At 37.0% G+C, this 25,196-nt stretch overlaps 1 protein-coding gene across 2 annotated transcripts in view; it reads left to right on the forward strand.

Annotated features, from left to right (window-relative positions):
• The first annotated feature begins 7,207 nt into the window (after window positions 1-7,207).
• The window catches only part of LOC129731222 (T-box protein H15-like), a 106,787-nt gene continuing 88,798 nt past the window's right edge, over window positions 7,208-25,196 (forward strand). Inside the window, exons 1-2 of one of the 2 annotated variants that reach the window (XM_055691054.1) lie at window positions 7,208-8,131; window positions 18,979-19,160. In XM_055691054.1, coding sequence (XP_055547029.1) covers window positions 7,909-8,131; window positions 18,979-19,160 — 405 coding nt within the window. In that variant the 5' untranslated portion in view covers window positions 7,208-7,908. The remainder of the gene's footprint in view (window positions 8,132-18,978; window positions 19,161-25,196) is intronic. The other variant, XM_055691053.1, reaches the window with a different exon arrangement.

The following is a 25,196-nucleotide window of genomic DNA, read 5'->3' on the forward strand; positions in this document are numbered from 1 at the left end:
ATTGTAAACGATAACAATCCTCGATGTTGCGAATCGTCAAGTATATTTTTTAATCATCGGCGTAAACTAATCTGCAAACGATCCCAAGAGCATCAGCGACATCGTTGAAAAAAATAATGAAGAGAAGCTACCCAAGGTTACTACCTTGTGGTACACCAGACTTATTCGTGAACGCAGACGATACACCGGATCCCAGCTTGACTTGTAAAATTCTATCGCGCAGGAACGATTCAAGCCACCTAACGAACCGAGATGAAGCACCAAGACGGGAGATTTTGTTTAACAATATTTTATGGTCGATTCGGTCAAAAGCAGCTTTGAGATCTGTGTAAATGACATCGACTTGTACTTTACGTTCGAGTTCTGAAATGCAATGCGACGTGAAATACATTAGATTCGTTGTCACAGATCGTCCGGGGAGAAATTCATGTTGGTCCGAAGAAATGTAGTTGCGTGCGTTACTCAATACAACAGAGCTGACAATAATCTCGAAAAGTTTAGACGCGGCAGAAAAATTGGTTATTCTACGATAATTTTTGACATTACGACGATCACTACTTTTGAAGCCCGGGAACATATAGGAGTGCTTCCAGACCTCGGGGAACTTCCCTTGTACCAAAGAAATGTTGAATATGATGCAAAGTGGAGCGGCTAGAATATCAATGCAACGGCACAAAAGCACGGCCGGTATTCCATCGGGACCAACAGTGTACGAACATTTAAGTTTTTTTGCGGCGGCAGCAACCATATCATGTGTCACTTCGAAGATGTCAAGATGAACAAGATCTGCTGGCACATTCGCAGCGGCGCGCGCAGTACGTCATTCGAGGCACAATCGGAGGCGAATACAGAGGAGAAAAACTTCGCAAAAAGTTCGAATCAGAATCCGAGCAGGATACCATTTCCTCCAAATACACGTCCGTTGGGGTCTAGAAGCATTTTCGTTTTGAATTAACGAAATTCCAAAACTTTCTCGGGTTTCTGCGCAGGTCTGTTTGAACTCCCAACACGTATGACTTGTAGAGACTTGAGTTCAGCCGTCAATATTCTTCACTTGAGCGTTTAAAATCATGCTTCGATTCATCTGACCGTAAGCGACGGAGTTTGCGCAAGCATGCGTTTCGTTTACGTTTCAAAACTCTCAAACTATGATTACTCTAAGCAGGGGAGGATGGTCGTCTTACAAATGGCAAATTATCTGCAAGCCATGATCCAACAAGTGCGCAAAAATTTACTGCCATCGAGTCCGCATTGTTACTGTCTGGCCACAGTGTTGGCCAATCAATGTTCGATATAAAAGCATTAAAAGCTTCAAAATCAATTTTCCTATAATTGAATACTCGCATCGCGGAAGGAAAACCCGGAGCCCGGGCAGGAGAGCATAACAAAATAATAACTCATCAATAACATATTTAGCTGTGAAGACTTATCGTGTTATTCGAAAGATATTTGCGTTTCAAACATGCACATGAAAATATCATAAAATTTTGATATTATATCTCGCTATACCTTCAATAAGATATTCGAGTTGATTTTAAAATATCTCATTAAAAGTAAGTTTTTAAGTGAAAATTGTTCGTTATTTATTATTTATAATATATTCAGTTATACATTCAAGGTTCAATAAGTTGAAAATATCTGAATTGGTCATTTTCGTGATTTTTAATGCAAATAATTGGTTTGTTATTGAAATTGGTTTGTTATTCATATTGCCTTGGAGGAACAATATTTTGGTATTATTTTTTGTTATTTTACCAACTATGTAAACCATATTAAGATCAAAATGAGGTGAATTTTCAATATCTGGTTGTGATATTATAATAATATTTTCTCCTGCTCGGGAGGATGGTGTAAATCAACGGGCAGCATCGGGGCAACACACTCCTCTACGGAAATTTCGCAATCCGGGGTGCTAAGCACTAAAGCAAGCATTCGTCCAAGGTGATTTTGAGTCAAATTTGCCTGGTTTAGATTCAGAAAATCCATGCCATCAATGAGAGTAGCACTTGCATTCGGTAGCTGCATGGACTCATCATGTTTAATTACACCATTACAGTTAATCCATGTTATACGCGGTTGATTGTAGTCGCCGCATACCATCAACGTGCAATCGACTGCGCTGCTCGCAAAAAAGTCTAGAACGGAAGCGACGTGCGCATCAACGATTGTACTATCGTTACTCTTGTCGGGAGGAATGTATATCGCGCATAGTAGAAGTTTTAGGCCATGGATTGAGGCCTTTACGCATACCTGCTCAAGACAGTTTGCAGGTACAGATTCGAAGATTGTGCTAGTGTGCTGCCGTGCGACCGCGATCAAACAGTCATAATTTAGTAGCTAACAATAGTCGATCTGCTACGATCTGCTGTTGAAGTAGCCTCAAACAAAGCACGTTTGTTTTCATATAATCGGACAACTTAACAGCGGATCAGACAACAACAATCCTGTCTCCTCTGAGGTTCACTTCCGGTAAGATGATAAGAGATGATCAGATTAAATCTTTTTTTTAAACATTACCTTCAATAAAAAAAATTATCTGTCGTTTCTGATTATAACTTTGGTTGTAATTTCAAGTTTCTTCAGAAAGAAAAATTAGAAGGAATTTCATTTTTCTGTAAAATATATTTCGGTGTGCATCTAGAACTTTTTATAACGAAAATAAAATTTTACGGTGTATATTTTTTTCGGTAAGGCATCATTTATTCCCTACAAATAATTTCTAGACAGTTTTTCTGTACAACCAAAGGCTTCTGAGCTTTGATATTTGAATAAAACCAAAGCCGAAATGCTTACGCCTATTAAGACAATTACTCCTGATTCTGAGAAATTCCTTCACTCACTGAAAACACCTAATTTGTTAAGACAAAAACAGGCACAAAATTTTATTCAAATCGGCCTTTTTTGCGTATCTTTAGATCATTTAGCGTGAATTTGCTCCATCGAGATCCGACATAAATCTGAAAGAAGAGTGGCTAAAGTGTAATTCCAACCGCGATGGATTGAATTTGACAGCTCGAATGTGTGAAATCATATAAAAGGATTGAGGTTGGCCGTGTTGCTAAATTATTGGAGTTTCACTCTATCATCTTTTAGCAAGTTGTAACTGGTCGGTTTCAAGGTGACACGGTGATGAGGCCCAAACAGCCGATTTCGAGCCACCACTTCGAATTTTGAGAAACATAAGACTCGGGAAGAGATAATGTGCTCCCTGTGAAAACGCTATTTTATATTTGCTTCAGCGCAGCAAACATAAAAAAGCGTTTTCACAGGTGACGCATCAACTGTTACCGAGTCTTGTGCTTTTGAAGATTCGAAGTGGTGGCTCGAAGTCGGCCATTTTTTGTTTTCAATGCCGTTTGTCCTTAAGTTAGTTAGGACCAAGTGGTATTTTAATTCCTTAGAGAAAAACGAATTTGCACTACTATTTTAAATACACTACGAATTCAAATATATATACACTAAAGTCGCTTTTTATGCGGGGGATACGTGCCGCGTAAAAAGAAACCGCGTAAAAAAACCGCGTAAATTCCGGAATCCGCGTAAATTCCGGAACCCGCGTAAAAAAAGCCGCGTAAAAAAAACCCCGCGTGAAAAAAAACCTAGTCCTTCTAGGCCTACAGATTCTTGTTGTTGGATGTATATTAGGTAATATTCACAGGACTACATTGACTTTTGTTTGGAAGTACGACGATTCCAGATCTACAGTCACGAAACATCATTTTTTTCTCAAACAAGCAAATCACTTTGAATTTTTCAATGGAAATTGATATAACGATTCTACCCCTCTGAAATTATGACTGTCTTTTTAGACATTGTTTTTTTGGACAAAACTAAACAACAAAAAATGTGTTATGAGTAAGGAACACACAATTTTTTTTGATCAGGGATAGATTTCATAGCAATAAAGAGAAGAATGGAACCGGTTGGCCATTCTTCCCTTAGAAATAAATGACTGAAATGAACATTAATACTGTGCTTTTTCGATTTTATCAACAGTCGTTTTGATCACTACTCTCCAAATTCACGCTATTTATCGTTTTTATAACGCTTTAAAAAAAAACTAAATCAAATATAATGTGTTTCCAGTTGTAAAAAGTGTATTTGAAACATCATTTACACCTGTGCCTTGTGTCTTTTCATGTGTTTAGTTTTATAAACCTAATTTATTTGATCAATTTTCTCTGGCAATCAAGTGTCACATCTGTCGCAATTTGTTTGGGTCATGATTTTGAGAAAAATGAACCGTAAAATACGTATTTCATTGACTTTGAAGCAAAACTTATGTATTACGCGAGCAGTTGAGAAAGAAGGTCTGTTAACAGCTCAATTAGCCATACAGTTCGAAGTTCATAAAACGTGGATTTAAAAATTATAAAATCCAGCGGTTCTACAATTTCACATAAACAAGCTTTAGACTCTCCTAACTATGCTAAAGAATGAAGAAAAATATTATGAACTAACTTTTTTTTTGTTTATTCATTTGTATCTTGAACTTATATTCCATTGAACTATGGAAGTACATAATTTTTCTCAAAATATTATAAATTTCAATTGAATACAACACAAAAAATCCAATTTTTATCATTTCGTAAATTCATGGTTTCGACAAAGTCACGGTAAATTTTTTTTTTGACTGTAATAAAATCGAAAAAGCACTGTATTAGTTACAATGGATCAAATTGGAACAATGCAAAAAAATGAAGTTGTAGTTAACTTTCTATATGTTGATCAATTTCTTCCGATAATGATCATAATAATTAGATAAGATTTGCTTCATTATCGTATTGAACGAATCACAAAATTTAAGATTCCTCACAAAAAGTTTCAGGTGCAAAGTCTGAAACTAGAAGTAAATACGAGAATTTTTTCTTTTTAAGTTATACGATTTTTCAACATCCCAGTCGTTATCGTCTCGAGAATTCAAAACTCGATAGATAAAATGTTATTGTAAAATTTACAGTCGTGTACACGTAACGGCGCGAAAATACAATTTTCGTTCGAAATTTAGCGTGTAGAAATACTATTTTTATGGGCAAGCGAAATCTCAATCTCTAATAAAAATATTTAATATGGACTTTTTACACTGAATTCTTTTTCTACGCGATTGTTTTTTACACGATTTTTTTTTATTTTGTAGCAGAAGATTTTATCAAAACGACGCGATCTATTTTTACACGATTTGTTCCTAATTACGCGATTTTTTACACGATTTTTTTACGCGATTTCGTGTAAAAAAATGCAGTGTAATTAAAATTAAACGATAAGCTCGGTTTTTGTCAAGCTTGAATAGACGGATTTCGCGCCAACTCAAATTCCCAGAGCTCGAAATATTTGGAGGGGGTGTAGGGTTTACTAAACTAGCGACTTTGCACACTTTTGTTTCGAGTATTTATATAGGTCAGAAATTTCAAAACTTTGTTTCACAAGTTAAAAAAAATGTCAAGGGATATCAAACACTGTTTCGGGTTGAAAAGGCTCAGGAAAGTTGTAGCCAACTGTTTTGTCTATTTAAATTTGTAAATCGAGATTTGAAATAACCATTGTTTTTCAAATTAGGTTATGTTCTAAAAATCAGTTTTTTTTCAGTGATCCTACACTACACAAATTGGATGAAAAATCAGACAATATCCTGAAGCAAGCGCACAAAGATCCTTTCGATCAACCCGCAGTTGCTGCCAGCTTCTTCAGCTTAATTACTTATAGAATTAGAACGAGTTCTTTTTCATTGAAATTTTTCATTTAATACCTCAACTTCTTGAGCGAAAAACTGCGAGTTTTTTTACAGGACCATTAAACATTGATAGTTTGTTTTCATTGGGCGAAGTGTGAAATTTTGTTTTCATGGTTCATTAGAATGTTATATATGAATCAGCTTGAATTGTTGATCATTTTAATCTTTGTTGCTAAAATGCGTTTCAATTGAACTTCCGTTTAAAGTTAAATGTAGGTATTGTTCCCAAAACTTACAGAACTGATAGAGTGAAATATTAGGTTCTTACTTGCTGGAGGTTCAACATTAAAAATGCGTTAATGAAAGATGATAGGGAAACCATACGGTTAAAGTCTTCGAAGAAAATTTCGACTCTTGGAACTAAAAAAAAATCATTTAGCTGTTGATAATTCGTCTATTTGGGCAACCTTTTCCCAGCGGCATTTACATGTCATTCCCATTCATCATTAAAACCCTAACGAACCACATTGTCGTCGACCACAAGCAGAATCCGTTTTAATTGCGAGTGCTTCTTCCAAGTGAAACTATTTCATCTCGTAGAATCACAGCGTCCGCAACAAGATCCTTTCTTCCCATCGCGAAGTATCAAGCGATAGCGCATACAAACACATACCGAGCTGTAAATACCCAACTACTAAAGAATGAATTATTCCGGCAGTCACACATGGTCTCATATGTTGGTACCTAGTCCTCGTCCTCATCATCGCCACTCCACAAGTGACGACGGCTATGCTCAGTCCCGCATGGAAATCCCCTTCTTCTTAGACAAACTGCCGATTCCCATTGCTTGTTTCCCCGGCGTGGCCGTGTCAGCGCGAGCCCGAAAGAGACCATTAGTTCCTGTCACAACAACCGGGGTGATTACGGACCGGGAGTGACAGAAAGAGAAGGAGCAATTTCGCGCACAAAAGCAACATAATTTTCTGTGGTTTTTCGTTTTCCACCGTTCTTCGGTTGTCACCGTCATCAGCACCGTCATTGACACCGTCGTCGTCGTCGTTCGTGGCTAGCGACGAAAACACGTTTGAGGTTTGCCAGCTGGGATGGTAAGCTCTCACTCACACTTGTATAAAAGTGGGTTGGTGGGATGGGTTTATGCTGAGCACCGTCAGTACTTCCAGTGAGTGCCGGGTGCACTCGCTGCGAATGAGAGGCACAAGACGGGCGTGAAAACAAAATGGTAGCGGCCTCACGGTTCTCGTGAGATGCGCTACGATCGGTTTGTTGTTTTGTTTTGCGCGTTTGTTCCTACTGTTTACATGTGGTTGCATACACACAAAGATCCATGCGAGCAACTGGTTGCCGTAGAGGGGCGTGGCCTAGCGGGAAAACTTGTTCTTGTTTTGTAGCGAATTGCTTCATTATCGCTGCATTCGCATCGGCCGGATCGTGTTTGGTTGGTGGGTATGGACGGCGGAGTCAACAAAACCGGCTCAGTGCCGCTTTGGTTCTTTGGTTTGCTGCGTGTGTTGTGTTGAACGTTCGCTGGTTTTCGGCTGTATTGGTTGTGCTGTTCTGCACTGTTGTTCACGTTCACGCCAGAGAGGAGGGTATGCTAAGCTGGTCGGACCAGTTGGAAGGCAGCTCGAGTGATAGTTGAAGTTTAGTTTCGTACTGTTCGCCTGAAGGCTCGTACATCGCATCGTGTCTGTCGTGTGTCGAGAGAGACTGAAATATACAACGCACCAGCGGGTCGGTTGTTTCTCAGCCTGTTCCAACTTTTCTCTGGTTTGGTTCAGTACCCTACACTAGTTTGCCGTCGTGGGTTCGAAGCGGGTTACAAGTGAACGTGGAAAAAGCAAACATTGCGTGATCGGGTGCAGTTGGGTTTTTATTCCCCGACCGTCGGTACTTGTGAACAGCGACTTAACTAGTATTTAGCGATTGGCTAGAAGTGACATGGTGAACAATTTTCGGTGAAATCGAAGCAAATCGGTTGGTTGTCGTGAACCCACCGGACAACTGCTGCGGTCGAATTATTTGGGGGTTTTCCCATTTAGCCGAGCATCGCAGTGTTAGGAAAAGTTATCAAAATTGAGAGAATAAAACGAAAACGTGAATCCTCTAGTGAGTTAAGTGGCAGTAGCAGCGGCAGCAGCAGTGGTCACAACAGCAGCTCGGCAGCGTTAGTGGCAGCAGCGGAAGCCCACCGGAAGCAGCTGGCTCAGCACGAAAGGATGCTGCTTGATACACAGAACAATAACACTGGCAGCGGTGGTAGTGGGAACATGAGCGCCAGCTCAGCTAGAAGTGTGGCCGCTTCCGCGGCAGCCCTACAGGCGGCGGCTGCGGCCGCACTGACCGCCGCCAAGGGTGCAACGGATTTCTCGATCGCGGCAATCATGGCACTGCGGGAGGGCTCCGCAAGCCGGAGCCCTCTGGAAGCAGTTTTCGTAAGTGGCAAGTTTGTTTTCGATTTCCTATTACAAAAAAAAAACCGCTAGTGTGTAAGGACTAGAGTTAAGGACCTGAACTGAGAGTAATCTTCGTGAGTGTCGTGGACAATAAGTCTGACTCCTTTCAAGTTGGGAAAGTGTTGAGTTATTGACAGATTGTTTGAGTTCTAGAGCCCTTTTTGAATTCCCGGCTCAAAAAAATGTTCAACAGAGCAAACAAATTGTACAAAATATACTCAACTCGATTAAAAGCAAGAATGTTAGATGTGTTTTTGTAGACAAAAATCGCTCGAACATCTGACCCTAAAACTTGAAGAATCAGACTAAGTCATACGCATTTGTTGGAAATAACCGGTGAAGATTGACTACAAATGATTATTAGGTACCAGAAATGTGTGACAGCATGTGTCTAGATTAAAAAAGTTTTGGTTTAAACAAAATTGCACTAGACACGTTCTATGAAAGATTTTTTTAAAGAAGTGATCCAATAAAGGCTTTTCAGTTGAAACGATGTTATAAACTAATAAAATTTTGCTCGAGACCATGCAGAAAACTGTCAGTTTATGCTGGTAGTTCAAAAAAATAATCAGGGCTCCGTTCTTCAATTTAAGAGGGGTATGCTGTTTGGAAACGTCATTCAAAATTACGTTTATTGCTTCGTTTGTGACATATATTAAGAGTACTTTCAGAAGTTTATGCGAAAAATGGTTACTCGAATGAAAATTAGTTTAAGAAAATTGTAATTTGTAAGGATATGTTCCATGATATTAGGTTTCATTTTGGTAGTGTTTTAGAGAACAACACAAATTGCAAAAGAGAAGGACCTGATTAAATAAATTTATTGACAACTATTTACACGTTTTTTTTTAAATATAAACAAATTGTATATTGAAAGCTATTAATTGTGCTGAATTACTGTAAACCAATATTTTACTATTTTAAAGCACATTTTTAATTGGGTTTGCTACGTACATTTCAAAAGTTATGCCAATTTCGCTGAGTTTTGGGCGAATTCTTTAATTCTCGGTATTGTTTTCGAACATTCATGGGTGGTCGTATTATCTTGTAATTTTACATTTAAAGTTCAAATTTTAAACAGTTTCATCGCAAAAAGCATTTTGTTTTTAATTCTTATGAAATACCTTTCTCTTGTTATTCACAATCGACGTTATTAGAATCCGCTTATTTTGAAGTGCGCACGACTTTGATTAAACTCATTTAAGATTTCTCATTCAGAGGCGAACCTTAGTAATTTACAGTCTGTTGGCTGTTTGTGCTCTGTTTCAAGATAAATGAGAAACTTATGAAGTTTTTTTTTTTAATTTGAATTTGTTCATATGTTTAAAAATAAAGCAAAAGCTTGACAACGGTTAGAGTTGAACATCTTTTCAGACGGATTTTGAGTAATTTTCAGTATATTAATGAGGTTTTTATGCGAAATTTGCACAATTTTAAAAAAGTTGGTACGCGCCATGAATGAGTAAATTTAACGCACTTTTTCCAAAGCAAATCGGAATGATTTCGAATCGAAAGAATGAGATTTAAGCAAACACAAGTCAATTTTAAAATTCATGGAACTCCTTCGTGCAGATTTCACTGATGCGGTACAAACCAATTCTTTGAATAAAATAGTTTTATTTGCACAAGCATTGCAAAAAAATTGTGTTCGTTGAAAGCGGTAAGATCTTAGATGGATTTTACGACATTTATAGTTAATTTACGAACAAATTCTCATCATATTATATACAAAATATTTACGGAAATCCAGGAATTCACTTATTTTTTTCTTATTTTAATTTCCATTTCGATAGATACGTGACTTTGTTGAATAAATTCATAATTCACAATACTTTTTATACGAATTTTATGTGACTTATTAAAAATGTTATGTAGTTTCATTCGATTTTTTTATGGTTTTCAACACAATGTTCTACATGACATGAATGGTCAGTTCAAGCAAACAAAAACTTGTTTTGCAATTTACTAAATCATTTCGTGCAGATTTTATTTATATTCGTATTAACCATTAGTTTGAATTAAATAATTTTTACAAACATACAATTGAATTTGCTTGATTTTTTGTTATCAAATTAATACGAAATAAATCTTTGTGTGTTCTTATATGAAGAAAAAAAAATCTTTCTGTAATACTTGCGCATTTGTAACAAGAAAACTACGATTCAATATGTTTCTATATCGTAAAACTTTGAATGATTTACTTTTAGACTATCTAAAATTGTCATTCCCTAACGACTCTTAATTTGTAAGGTTGATATTAAAAAGACGTTAGAAGAATGGCAATTTCAAGTGGTCTCAACATAATTTTTTAAATATCGTGCAGGCTTCTCAATTTTACATAAATATTTTACGTAGTACATAGTACATTAAAATAGCACAATTTACGCAAATTTTGGGGTTTACGTCACAGAATAAAATTCAATTGAGGACCATATTCTGGCACTTGATATTTGAGGAAAGTTTCTCAAAAGTTTTTTTTCTGAATTTGTCCGTTCCGTTTATGGTTAAAGGAACACAAAATTTGTAGTTATGAGAACATTTTCGCAGCATGCAACTCGTATAAAATTTACTTGATTTTCAATCAAATTAGGATTTGGAATTGAAATATATTTTTACGTATATCTCAGATTTGTTTGGTTTCCGAAGGAAAGCATGGATACGTAACTCTCTGTACGCTAATATGCGTAGCGCGTATCTTAGTTAATTCTTTTTCGTCAATTTGACAACTAGTGCTTCTATTTAGTAGCTTAAGAATTTATGATAAATATTAGTAAATAATGAGTATGTGTGTCTAATCACAAACGGTGACTCCTCAACACTATTTGATATAAGCTGCTTTTGCAGTCTTCTGTGCATTGAGATGAAATACTCGAAATATGTAAGGTGATATACAAACATAAGTATATCAAGTTGTTTACTCTTTTTTTCTCTGTCAGTTCTTATCTTCAGATTATATTAGTCAATCAAAGCTTTCGTTCCCAATTTCCCATCATTGCAATTGGAGTTTGGGACCCGTTTTCTTCGATTGATGCAAATAGTGATTTCATGGTCTATCCGTTCCCCATCTTACCCGCAGGAAACGTAATTTGATTATATCGTATTATTTTTTACGCAAATCCTTTATCGTGCGTCAAAAATTATTTTCTGCTCTTAAGAATTGCAAAACTCATGGTCGTTTTTGCGCGTTACGCCAAATTTCTTTTTAAAGTATTGGGAAGTTTTACCTTGGATTGAAACATTTTGTAGTTTGTGATTTGATTGTGGACTTCTACAGTAATTTCGAATTATATTAACATGGTTGTTTTTACTTTGCAGGTAAAATTGGTTACAATTTTCAAGTAAATTCTGTGCGTCATTTTCCACTTTTTTCAAAACTATAGGAGAATTGGGTACAATTCCTTTACAAAAATCATATTTCCGCGGTTTTTAATGTGAACTTCCCAATGTGATTTCCATGTGAATTCGGATTGTTTTGGAACAGTAAACCCACGCGAATTTTGGAAATCGCTTGATTTTAATGAAATAGAAGAAAATGAAAATTTGCTCGTTTGCTTCGTTTCACTTTAAATTTAATAAGATATTTTAGCGGTTTTTAAATTTATGTTACTCAAGGCTTCAATTTACGAAAATTTATTGACGCAGAATTACGTCTTACGGTAACATTATAAAGTAGGAGTTCCAACTGAAATACCGAAAACAGCGAGAGTGCCATGAAAATTGTTCACTTTCAAATGCTAATAACGCTGATTTAAACGGATTTCTTTCATTCATGCAGCAATCTGTCGAAAAATTATCTAAGAGATCCCACTGTCTGGCAGTGATATAATGAAAAAAAAAAAAAAAAAGACAAGTGTAATTATCTTCCATTTTTGCAACTATCTTAGCTTCAGGATCTAGGAGGTGTTAGCTCTACCGACCTTCCAAAAACCCTTCGGAGTAATTTTCCATTCGGTAAGCTCCGCCTCAAAATATTATTGAAATCTTAGAGATTTTATTATTATTTTCAGACTTTCAATTCATTTGATACATTTATATAAAAAAAATTGACCCGTATTTATATTTTGTTACATTTATTGACTTGAGGAGTGCCAAATAGTAAAATGAATGAATCTTACCTAAAATTTGATGACAAATTGCTAAACTTGTTATAAGTAATGTGTCAAGCGATCGCTCCGCAATTACAACACTAAGAAAATTCAAATAAAAATATTAATGGTGAATTAAAATTTAGGCCGTTACAAATTTTATTTTCATTTCATGTCACAACCCCCCCCACCCCCTTCAAAAATCTTGAATATTGGAAGGGGAAGAAAAAAAAGCTCAAACCGTTTTGTTCATTTCATTGGTTTTCCGACAGCATAAATGCTTAATTTAGCAACAAACAAGTCAGGTGACAGCAAGAGTGTCGTCGAAAGGCAAGCGAAATAAATAATAATAATAATAAAGTGTTATTTGTCAACATTTATTTGAGTGCAAGTTACAAACGTCATAACTTGAAATTTGTATCAGCCTTATGAGCAAAAAAGAAAAAAAAAAGACATTTATTTGCAATGCATTTGTTCCATTTACGGTGGAAACAGCAGCACTGTCTGTCCACTTGGACCTGCACACAAGCTTTCGTGCAAGCCTTCTTGTAGAAAGCAAATGACGCTCCTTTTGATTGTCACTTTCTATGTATGAATCACAACAAAACGTTCACTATTAAACTATCTCCCGCATGTGAACTGTATTTATCTTTAGCAGCATCGTTTTAGTGTTCACTTCCACTATCTCACGTGATTCCGTAGTCCCAATTACATCACAATTAGTTTTTTTACGAGCCGATGCAAGATTTACTCTGCACTTTTAAAAGCAGCACCAAATTCGTGATTTTAAGATAATAATTATTGTATTGTATTAAAAATATAGAAAAATATAGAGTTTTGAACGCAGTTTTGACCGATTTGAACGCAGATTTTGACCGATGAGAGGTGAAGACATGATTACCTCTCAATATAGACATTTTCGGAATTAGGATGATATCTAGAGGCCAAAAATCAACCACTACGCTATTTCAAAATTTAAGACGGTTTTTTTCGATTTATGGAAAACGACTTTAATGAAATGAAATATTACCCAAAATGGATATTTCCGGAAGCATAATGGTGCTTAAAATCCGGAAATCATCCCTAGACACCTAATTTTTTGTTCAAGATGGTGACTTTCAGTGTCTGCAAAACAGTTATAAATAACGATTACCGCTCATCATAAGTACTTGTGAAATCGGAAGAAGCCTCAGTGACCTGAAACCACAGTCCACAGTCGCAACTTCCGGCTCCAAGAAAACAGCATAAAATTAGCTAATTTTATCCAATATGAGTATTTTTGTAATCGGGATGATATACAATGGCCAAAAGTTAACCTAACATGTCATTTTGAAATCCAATATAATGTACAAATACTATCTATTATGATCTATTATGATTCCACAATAGATCTACTATCAATGGTCGCAGTGGTTCAGTCTCCTACAGGAAAAAAAAAATCTATTATGAGTATTTCTGGAACCGGGATGACATCCAGAGGCTGTAAATTGAGCCCAGTTACCATTTCGAATCTCTTTAGGGGCGTCATATTATTTTCAGAGAGTTATGTCATTATTGTTGGATGAAAGTTACTGACATAAACATATTGATGCATGATAGTCTATCGTAATATGAGCTTGAGAGAGAGCCGAGGAAAAAAGCAAAGCACTGGTGCTACATTCCGATTCGGAACTTTACCTTATGTTTGTTAAACACAGGCTTCGCAAACAACCGTTTAGTGTACGGACAATGCGGGGCTAGCGCTAGTGACACTAACACTCTCTCCCGAGCCAAGACTCGAACCTAAGACGACTGGCCAGCATCGTACTTTGAGACCATCTGATAGATAAAGAAAAAGAAATATAGCTAAAATTCACCGATTCAGACCATCAAATCATATAATAAATTCTAATTGTATTTCCTAACCTATCGCAAAAATATATTGACATTAGACAGGCTGTTGTAATCTTCCGTCAACCTTACGGCCGTGTCTCATACATAGTTTCTCTAATTTTTTACTACCTGTGGACTTTTGATAGTTCCCTTATGCGTTGCAGTATTCATCTAGGACTATTACTGTGTTTCATGCCAATTTAAATTTTGCGCATAATTTATTTTCAATTTACAAATAAAGTAAAATATTAATTTTTACGCGAAGTTTTCGTTCATTTTGGAATTTCATAGAGTTTCATGCGCATTTATTTTTGAGTTGAAAATGAGGTTTCAAAACTGCAGACATTTTTGCCCTGATATTCATACAGTGCTTATGAACGTTAAGAATTATTTAGAGGTAGTCCAAATTTTACTTTATTTGTTTTGAACTTTTATTTCAGAAGAACCATGGCATGCTGTTAAAAATCATGTTGAGTTAATACTACTTGAAGTCTAAAATTTACTCAACATGATTTTCAACAGCATGCCATGGCTCTTTTGAAACAAAAGTTCAAAACAAATAAAGTAAAATCCGGACTACTTAGTGATAAGGGTGAATCGTTGCCTTGTTTTTCTTAGCTGGAACTTTCGTCCTCATCACGAAGTAGTAGATTGTAAAAAATGTAAATAAATTTAAATTGTTTTTTCTCAACAAAAACAAGAAATACGTGCATTTTCTTCGCAGATTCGAAATTTTAAGCGATTGTTCGTCTGATTTTTTTCAAATATAAAACTCAAATTTCGTATTGTTTTGGACGAAAGAATTCATGTTTTTAACGTATCACGCATTCTCGTATTAAAATATATGTAATTTTTAGTTATCTTTACGCGTCAAATTTGTTCTGTATGGGAGAAATAAACTGTATCATACTTTATTTATTCTTACGTCAAAATTGCTAACTTTGTGATTTGCTGTTTATGCATCAAATATTGGAAAATAAGAATAGTGTGCATTTTATTTGCTTTGAATTTGTGCATTCTCACTCGTAATTCAGGCTTTTCGCATGAATTTTGATGTAGTTAGGAGTGAGGTAATCCACATCATTGAAGATGATTCAAGTCAAAGACCTTGTATGTTTCGCGATTTTTCGGGAATCAAGGGTATAATAATTCTTATAAAAAATATTAAGTGCTTGCTGTGCTTACATTATTGTTTTTAAATATTAGTAGTCGAAATTCTATGATGGATTCCTACGCGAATTTTATCTACTTATTACTCTCAGAAAATTGTTACTCGCGTGGTGTTGAATAAATAGAAGCAAAAAATAAACAATTGCGTATTTGATTCGTTTGGCTTTTCGAACGTGTACAATTTTTATTTATATCCGATTGTACGATGTTTCCACGCAAATTTTCGTTTATTTTGCACCCAAAATTTTTTAAGTTTTGAGTCAGAATCATTCAAAGATTTCTAAGCAAATGTTAAGTTTGTTATATTATGTATGTATCAATAATGACTGGTATTAGTTATACGGATAAAATTAATCTGGCTCTCTCAGTCTTTTTTTTCCCTTGAAAATGACCAACAAAAATGGCCGAAACGTCGGGCAATTTATACGAATTGTCGTATAATATCTACAAGAAGATTGAGAAGGCCAGACTAATCCTCTCCGTTAAGTTTTGTTTTTTTTTTGAGAACTTTCATATTTGTGAAATTGTTTCCTCCTATCTTGAAATTTCAAAATGAATTGTATACGCGTTTTAATTTGATTATGGGTTCAGCAAGGGAAAGTGTGACGGAGTTGTTTGAAAAAAAATTCAACGGTAGGAATTTAGGAGGGGATTAACGTGAAAGTGTAACCATTTACGGAATAAAAAAACGTCGTCAACACCACACGCGCCGTTTTATTTAAAATATTTAAAAATATTGAACAGAATTTACTGGTTGAGAAAAGTTATATAAAATTGCGCAAACATTTTCTGGATTTTTAGTAAAAGTCTTCTACCAATAAGTCACGAATGTATTTCTTCGAATGGTGAAATGCCTCGGTGTGCTGGTTCGAGGACAGTTCTTAACTAGGACACCTCATCAGCCTCCCGTACCGTAAATGGGAGCATAAAACTTTTACACTGAGAGCCACGGGGAAAATTTTCGGATTAATCACAGTGCGCAGAGTAGGTACAGAAAGACCTTTCAAGCCAACAGGGCTGCGCTGCTAGCTGACTCATGGCCTCACGGCGGTCTGTCGGAATTCACTTAATTCAATAATAACATACCTCCGAGATTGAACGAAATCACCCTCAGCGAGGGAGTAGTGTTAGAATCAACCAAACGCCCTCGGATACTAAATTACCGGTAGGCCAAATTAATCCAATCGACAACCATAGACACCCAACGGGCGGCAGCCAAGCCCCGGTCGTCTCGGAGCTTGATAAAGACAGAAATTGTTAAGAAAATAATTTTGCTACTGTGCAACTGTATCCTCACCGACCGGTAGGAAAGTGACACCAACCCGCTCTCGCAGCGACAACGGGGGCAGCATTGCATAATAGCGCACAGTAAATGGGCCTTCCGCGACCGGTCAGCCAACTGAGGACATTACAGTTACTTATGCCTTTAATGGTGGCGATAATCTATATTAAAATTTATAGAGTTTATAGAATTTATAGAGTTTGATACACGAACCGGTGACATACGCGTCCAGCGAACGGTCGGATTAGCACCCGATACCCAGCTTAAATGCTAATCAGGGTGCAGGTTTACAAATAGTGTATAAATGGAAAAAAATGTAAGTTTTAGCTAAATCATCTCATCACCGCGCTTTTTTAACTTTTGTATATCTTGGAAATGTTGATTTAATCTCAATTTGTCACCAAATTTCTTAAGATAAAGTTAATATTTTATTCATGTTTTTTGTGTAATTCATGTCATGGTCACCATGTGAAATTAACATAAAAATCGCTTTAGTATTGTTTCCAATGTGAACGCCCGATTAAATGAATGCGGGTTATAAATCTTAATTTGTCATCTTGATGTCGATTAAACATTTCAGCAAACACATCTTGTATAACAAGTGTTCAATGAAGCTCCCAATCAAACAACGGCATTCATTCATCGCTTCGGTGCAGTATTCCAACAGGTTAAAACTTTTACTTCTTGGACTTCTGCTGGCTCAGTTCATTCACGCACGCACAACAGCGAAACGCCCATTCGATGCCGTTTGTTGCTGCTGGAGATGATTTTCAATCAGTTTTCCTCCGTCAATCTCTTTTAGTTGCAGCCGTTGATAGTCGTACGCGCGTACCTACTGTTAGTAGCGTGAAGAAAATGCATTAAGGCACCAAACTGTACCCAGCGAATGTTGTTTTTACTTGGCGCTTCTGCGGGTTTTTGCCTGGCACTCGCGAAAAACGCCGATGCACCGACCGCCGCCTCCGTCGCCGAGCGGAGGGAATTGAGCATAACTGCGAGGCAACTTTCGTTACAACCTTAGGCAATAGAATTGCGTATATTATTGCTATTAATAAAGTGGCCCTTGCTGATTGAGTTATTTATGGCTTTATTGAGCTGCAAACACACGGCCACCGACTCTAATAAAGTGTTGAAAACAATGCCAGTTTGAAGGAAGCACTGAGCAGCGATTTCGGGAAATGTGCGTGTGGTTTGCCCATTAGCATTGAAGTTGGACGCGCGGAGCGTTATTGCGCTGACATGATCGATACGCGTTGATTGCGGAAAACTCGGTTATAAATTTATCCTTCATCTATCAACTTCTACCATTGGCTAATCATCGTGGGTTGCGAAATAGATTTCCTGAACAAGCAATTTTTCTTTTATCTCGACAGCGCGAACCTACGGCCTCCGCTGATTTTCCGAATATCTTGACTTCCGCTTGTGTTGGCACGATCCTCAATTATTTAGCCATTAGACTCATCGGAAAGGAAACTACCTTTAATGGTCCACAAGTTTAATCCTGCTGACCGACAACAGCAGTAACAGCAGCCCATCTGGTTCCCCGGGGCTAGAAGCCAGAAGCCACTGGCAGATCGTCGCTCCGGAAAGCACTCTATAATTACCCACAGGGACATTAGAACAAACTCGCTTCGCGATGCCCCGGCTAATGGATTTCGCTTCCTCCTTGCTGGACCTGCGGCTGGGTTCCCGTTGTCCGTTTTATTTAAATTAGCCGTCAGGATATCTTTCCTCGGGTTGGGAGAAGTCGAAAAAAAGAAGCTTCGCGCCACGCGCCAGATGGTGCGGTTTTGATTAACCTCAATTTGGTGGAAAAACCGCAGTGACTGCACACTAATTTGCTTCACCGGCTCTGGTTTGGCAGCAGTGGAAAGGGCAGTCAGTTGGTTTTTGACTCGAGTCCCGGCTCCTGGCAGCGTGTGGCGCTGAGTTTACGATGTTTACATAAGCCTAATTTTATTTGACGGTTCGCTTTTACGCACTCTGTGTACATATGTGCGTGTGCGATAGAGAGTAAAGGAACGCCAATTTCCGCTGCTCATTTTTAAGTGCCTCACGCCTAATTTACATGTTAATTGAAACAATCTCTTCAACACTGTGTGTGCATTAGATGCGATCTCACGAGCTCATTTTCCACACTCTGCTAGATTTCTTTGAACCCTTTCTGGAACGGTTGAGAGGCAGCAAGTTCGGTTGGAATTTATGACCGTTTGCCGTTTGATTTATTGAACATGCGCTAATGGTGGCGTATCATGCTCGAATAATTAATGATTGTTTTCAGTCGGTTCGAAAATTGCGGCTGAAAAATTGCTCGGGAAGGTGCCGTGTAGATAAGCCAAACCAGCGGCTAGATAAGAGTAATCAAATTGGTTGACATTTTTTTTTTCATTGTTTAATTTTGCTTTTCTCTCCCCGCTTCTACAGGTCCTCCTAGTTCGGTAGATCGGTTGTCTGAGGTGGACGATGAAGTGGACGTCGACGTGGAAGAGTGCTCCGATTCGGAGGAAGCTTCCCGATCCGGTCAGGATCGGAATTCACATTCTAGAGCGACGGCAACGCCTAACAGTGTTTCTGACGAGGAGCGGCTCACCCCGGAACCGGCATCGGTAAGTAAGGGGGGAAATTGGTGACAATTAGAGTCAATTTTGAGGTTTACATTCCTGTGATTAGTACGAGGCCAAAACAAAATATTTTTTTGTTTATTTTGCAATAATTAAACAGCATTTTGAGTAGTTTCGAGGAGCTTTTGCAGTTTGTACTGTTTTAGTTTTTCGGAACTCTAGAGTTGTTTTTTTAATATTTATTTTTCAAAAGACAACGCTCTGAGGCAGAACAAATTTGTCAATACTTGATTGATTTTCTTGATTATTTTTCAACAAATCTATGTTATTTGTTTTGACAATTCCATCATGGTCTTTTTGTGAGAATGCTATAACTTTTGGTCCAACTGCTGTTATCATTGAGGTAATACATTTGAAATAGAACAAGTTTCTGCTATTTCCGCAACAAAAAGTCAAACAATTGTGCACCTATTTAATAGTAATTTAATGTTCGTCTGTTTGTTGTGGAAAATCCTTAACATTCTTGGGCGATTTCATAATAATTTACAAATATTGGTACTACGTATCCTACAACTGAAGGTTTATCGAATATTTTCGACCATTTTGTAATAATGATCCTATTTTCAAAGTTTTCGTAGCAATTTTGGCTTGTTTTTCTCTTAAGACAAGACTTGTTAAGTTAACTTGTCTTGGCAGTTTTTTATATTTATTGCAATTTGTCATCATTTGGTATAGCATAATTTCTCGTTTATCTATTTTTGATAATTTCTGTGTAATTCTGTGTATTTTGGAGACAGTTTTTACCGTGTTTGTGTTTTGTAAAATAATAAACTATTTGGTGACTATTTTATAATATCGAAATGTGTTCTATGTAATCGAATCCTGCCAGCAAGATGGGACAAAGTTGTAGTAGCTAGCGATGGGCAATACTTTGAGTGATTGCTAGCTGACTAAATTTTGTTTGCCAAATAGAGTTGCGTTTTTTCAGGGTTTTTTTTTAATAATTCTATGATTGTTGGTAAAGCAAAATGCACTTTCCAATTGATGACAAATTACTTCAAGACATCAATCAGTATCAGTTAGGGTGATAGCGAAAATGTCATGTCACCGACTATGTACATTTTGTTTATTGACCTAGAAAAATGATCTGTGTAAAATTTCAGCTCAATCGAACATGATTTAGGGGTACCTCAAAATGTTCAAAGTTTTGATGTTTTGACACTCAAAATTGGGCATTCCTAATAAAAAATCTAGTTAAAAATGCATAACAAACATAAGAATGATTCACTAAACCACATGTTAATCATTTTAATGTTTATTAGGCATTTTAAACATAATTTTCTATTAGGAATGTTAATTTTCGAAGGTTAAAACATAAAAATTTTTTAACGCTTTAAGGCACCACTAAATAATATCTGATTAGGTTGAAGTTTTGCTCAGGTTTTTATTTTGGGCCAATAAACAAAAAGTAAATGGTCGGTCCTTTAAATTCGATGATGATGTTTTTTCATACATCGCATTGCCAGCCTAGTATTGGTCGAAATTCTTGGGTTGCGCATCTTAAATTTGAGTGTTAGATGTATTTTCGGCTGGGCAGTCGCATAAAAATACTTTAATTGTTTTACTGTCCGACGTTTCATCACTGATCAGTGACATCTTCAGAAAAGTATTCCAAATCACCTCAAATAGTGTTGGCGATAAGCTTAAAAAAGCAACGTCGGACAGTAAAAAACAAAAGTCGATCTATCGAACTCTCAGCAACTATTTGGCTTGTACGTATAATTTTGGTAATCATTATATGAAAATTGCATAATCTGTTTTTTTTTTAAATTTGTTTATTCAGCAAATTGTTTTTAAAACAGATAGGCGTTTTTCTTATATTTTTAATCAAGTATTTCATATATTTTAGTTCACTTTCACAATGTTGAAACTTTGTGACGGTTTGTATGTCTTATTATTTAACGTCGTTGTTGTTTTGTTTTGTAAATTTCAAGAAATCAATTGATCAATTTTTTGCATGATTTCTCTGTAAGAACATAGGAAAGAATTCCTTGAAATATTGGATGTTCTTCTGTCATTTTGGTGATAGTTTTTTGCATATATTATAGTTTAGTAACACAGATCAATAAAGCAAAAAAGTTGCCCTAAACTCAAGTTGCCTCAAACAGCGCTACAAAACTTTGATAAAACCAATATTGCTACTTGGGTGCAACTTTGTCACATCTTGCTGGTAGCGCTCGAATACGCCGGGGAAAAAGAGCTTTTCATTTAAGCATTTCTATGTAAATTTTAACATCTTTGAGCGTATGAGGCCAAGCGTTGTCATGTAGAAGAATCACTTTTTCGTGCATCTGCTCATATTGGTTTGCTCATTTATAACACCAATTTGAAAAATTTAGAAAATCTATAACGAGCGTCTTAGCAGAGTGATTGAGAAATCAAAGAAATAGTTATCGGTTTCCGTTATACTCTACTAAATTTTTTTGGAAATAAATATTGAAATTCAGTCCGCAAATATATATTTCGACTGTGACTTACAGTCTTCCTTATAAGCCACATAAGCACTGAGGAAGCCTGTAAGTCACAGTCGAAATATATATTTGCGGACTGAATTTCAATATTTATTTCCAAAAAAATTTAGTAGAGTATAACAGAAACCGATAACTATTTCTTTGAACACCAACTTGGTCCCACCAAATATATAACATAACCTTCGCAGGGCGTATATGCAGCCAAGAAGACGACATAGAAGCATGATCGAGCAGTCCTCAAGACTTTCATTCTTTGGGTTGCTGTATCCTTATTCATCACTCGTTACGGTGCGAGGAATGAAACCCTTCCTTTTTTCCTTTGGAGCAGTTGTTCTTAGGTAAAAAAAAACGACACTCAACATCCTTTGGCTTCAAATAATAAGGAACTCAAGTTCAAAACCACTTTCAAAATGTTTGCGGGTAACTTACTAATACTGGATCAAGCTGTTCCTGCGTTTCACATGGAATCTCATCGAAAAATTCCTCCAAATCTGCTTTTTCGAACGTTTTTGGCCTCCCTTCGCGCGGACAGTCGTTAATATTAAAATTAGCGTCTTCAAACCGACGGATCCAAACAAGGCACATTGTTTCTCTTAAAACAGTATTTTCGTTAACTTTTTTTACCTCTCGATGCGCTCCACTCGTCGTTTACTTTGAATGAAATGAGAAAAGTAATACTTCCCACAAGTGACAATTATTTGGCACAAAATCAGACATATTCACACAACTGAAAGTATGTGAGGCCACAATAAAATCATCAACTTACCGAAGCGGTTTGCTTACCATATGGGGCCGTTCCTAAACCACGTGATCCTTCGTGGTCTTACGTGGTGTTTTGGCCAACCCCGCCCCCCTTGCGACTTTGACCACGTGGTCTTTTCATTTGTCCAGTGCCGAAAATTCGCATAAATTTTTACATTTCTATTATTAAACTTTCAGTACATTCTATATTTCTAAAATGCGAAAACTTCATTCTTCACTTGGAGGCAACAATAAATTATAAGTCAGGAAAAAGACCAGGTGGTCATTTCGCTAACCCCCCCACTCTCGTGCGTGGTCTTTCGTGGTCTTTTTACAAATCCCTTCGTCCCCCTCTTTATGACCACGTGGTTTAGGAACGGCCCCTATGTCTCAGCTTGATTCATCACGTTTCAGATATGTTAGAATTGACCTGTGTTTGTCTGATGAAGAAATCAAGATTTTCCGTGCAAGATGCGAATATACTGAATAAGCTCGATGATATTCAGACCCTCGGTCATGTCTTGAGGCCAGAAGTTCATATCCAGAGAGCAGAACATGATGTTCGATTGCTTGTTTCAAGTCCAAGATGGTGACTTCCGGTTTCTGTAAGCTGAATAAAACTGTGGAAAACGTTCCAAAACCTTTCAATATTAGTATTTTCGAAACCAGGCCGACGCTTAGAAACCGAAAATTTGTAGCTGACATTTTGAAATTCAAAAAAGCGGATCCCGGTTTTTGGAATTCTGCGAAAATCTGGTGCATTTTTTCGGAACCAGGATTACGTACAAAGACTCAACATTGAGGTTACCTTCTTGATATAAGTTGACGACTTCCTGTTTCAGGATAGCTAAGCACAATTAAAATAAACTCAAATGCTCCGAAACACAGGTATTTCCGAATCAATGTTTCCTGGCCTCGTGAACCGTAATTCATTATCCACGACATTTTTAAATTCAAGATGGTGACTTATGCTCCCAAAAAATCCCAAATCACTGTAAAAACGACTCCTCTCACACTGCACTAACGGGTGAAGCAACGGGGTGGAGAGTGGGTGAAGAGAGTAGCGAATCGTGTATATCTAAGGGGCATGCAAAAAACACCGCGGTGGGATCTGAAATACCTCACCAGGGAGATTATAACTGGTGTGAACTTTCTCACATGAAAGGACATCACGCTCAAAAACTACACAACAGAGGTCGCCGTCCATTTTTACTGTGTGTCTCTAAGCACATATCAAATTTAGGTAGGATATTAGAGAGCGTTGTTTGCTTTGCATCTCGAAACTGAAAAGAAAAATCCTGTCACCCGTTTCGCATGTTTGCTCTTCGAATGCTATCGAATTCATCTCATGAGTGAACACCGCGGTGTATTTCTGTGTATTCTCACTATGGAACCACCAGTCTTGTTTCTTTCAGCTGTGGTGTAAGCAACAAGTGTATTAATTTTTTTTTTCGAGCAGCAGAAACACAGCACAAAGCAGAAGCAAAAACGCGTGCTACAAAAAACTACAACGCGTAGCGCTTACGCTGGGCAAGAGGTGAGCGATGAATATTCATTCTGCTCTTTCCACATATTGAGGAAAACACCAAGCCTGTCTGAAAAGCGCTATGTGAAACTAAGGAAAATATTTGAATACTCCACAACATTAATATTTGTACAACCCGGATTATATCCAGAAACTGAAAATCGGTGTCCATCGCTATTTTGAAATTTTAGATAGCGACAACAAGTCTTCGAAAAGCATTGATAGGCGGAGGAAAATATTCAAATTCTTCCTAATGTTTATATTTCCAAAACACGAATGACACCCAAAAATCACAAATTGGTATCCAAAAGTTTAGCCACTGGGTTATAATTGTGTTTTCCACATCGGAAGTTCTTCAAATCTTGAAGCGAGATGTGAGAATGACAGTCCTCCTATCTCCGAAATGTTTCTTAATGAATTTTAGTCTTACGTTCAGAATTAATCTGTTAAACTATTCATGGGCAACTCTCGCTGAAACCAGGCAACGAGTTCTCTGATTTGATTTATCTGTGTTAGTTCGATTAAACGCAGTAAGAAAGTAATAATTGCATTCAAACCCGCTCCAGTTGGTGAACAGATTTTCAGAAAAGTGAAAATTGAATATTTCCTATGAGCTATATTTCACATTTCTGTCTCAAAATCCTTCACAATGGCATGCCAGTTTACAGAAAACATCTAGCGCATTCATACGATGTGTTCAAAATATTGGCCGCCATCTTGAATTTAATCAGTAAAACGCGTTTTTGAGCAAATTGGCAACCCCTGATTTCAATTTTGAGACCGGCTTTTGAAAGCTGAGAGAAACTCTTACAAGATACATTCAAAAAATTGGGTGAGTCGCTGGAAAAACGAGCTCATCGAGCCAATTTTCTGTAGCGAATTAGCGCTCGCCGCGCCATTGACATCGGAGCAAGCGCTGCTTGCCACGCAGCACACACTGAATGATCTTCGAGCATTGCGTATACGGATAGACCGTTGAATGTGCGCGTAATATAAATTTAAGGTGATTGAAAACCTGGATTAAATCGAGGAAACTGTTCAAAAACTTGTTGGTGCTGGTATTTCCGGAACCAAATTGACCGGCAATCGATATTCGACGATATTTGAAATTCAATATAGATATTTTCAGTATCAGGCAATTCATGCATCGTTTGATCGTTTTTTAAACTGATAATAATAAGAATAAAGAGCAATTCTAGATGAAACCAGGCCGCTAGATAGTATATATCAAATATATTGATATGGCAGGGTTATAACATGCGCATCCACTTGGTCTCAGCATAT

The sequence above is a fragment of the Wyeomyia smithii genome, chromosome 3 (genome assembly GCF_029784165.1).
Source record: "Wyeomyia smithii strain HCP4-BCI-WySm-NY-G18 chromosome 3, ASM2978416v1, whole genome shotgun sequence".
NCBI classification, from domain to species: domain Eukaryota; kingdom Metazoa; phylum Arthropoda; class Insecta; order Diptera; family Culicidae; genus Wyeomyia; species Wyeomyia smithii.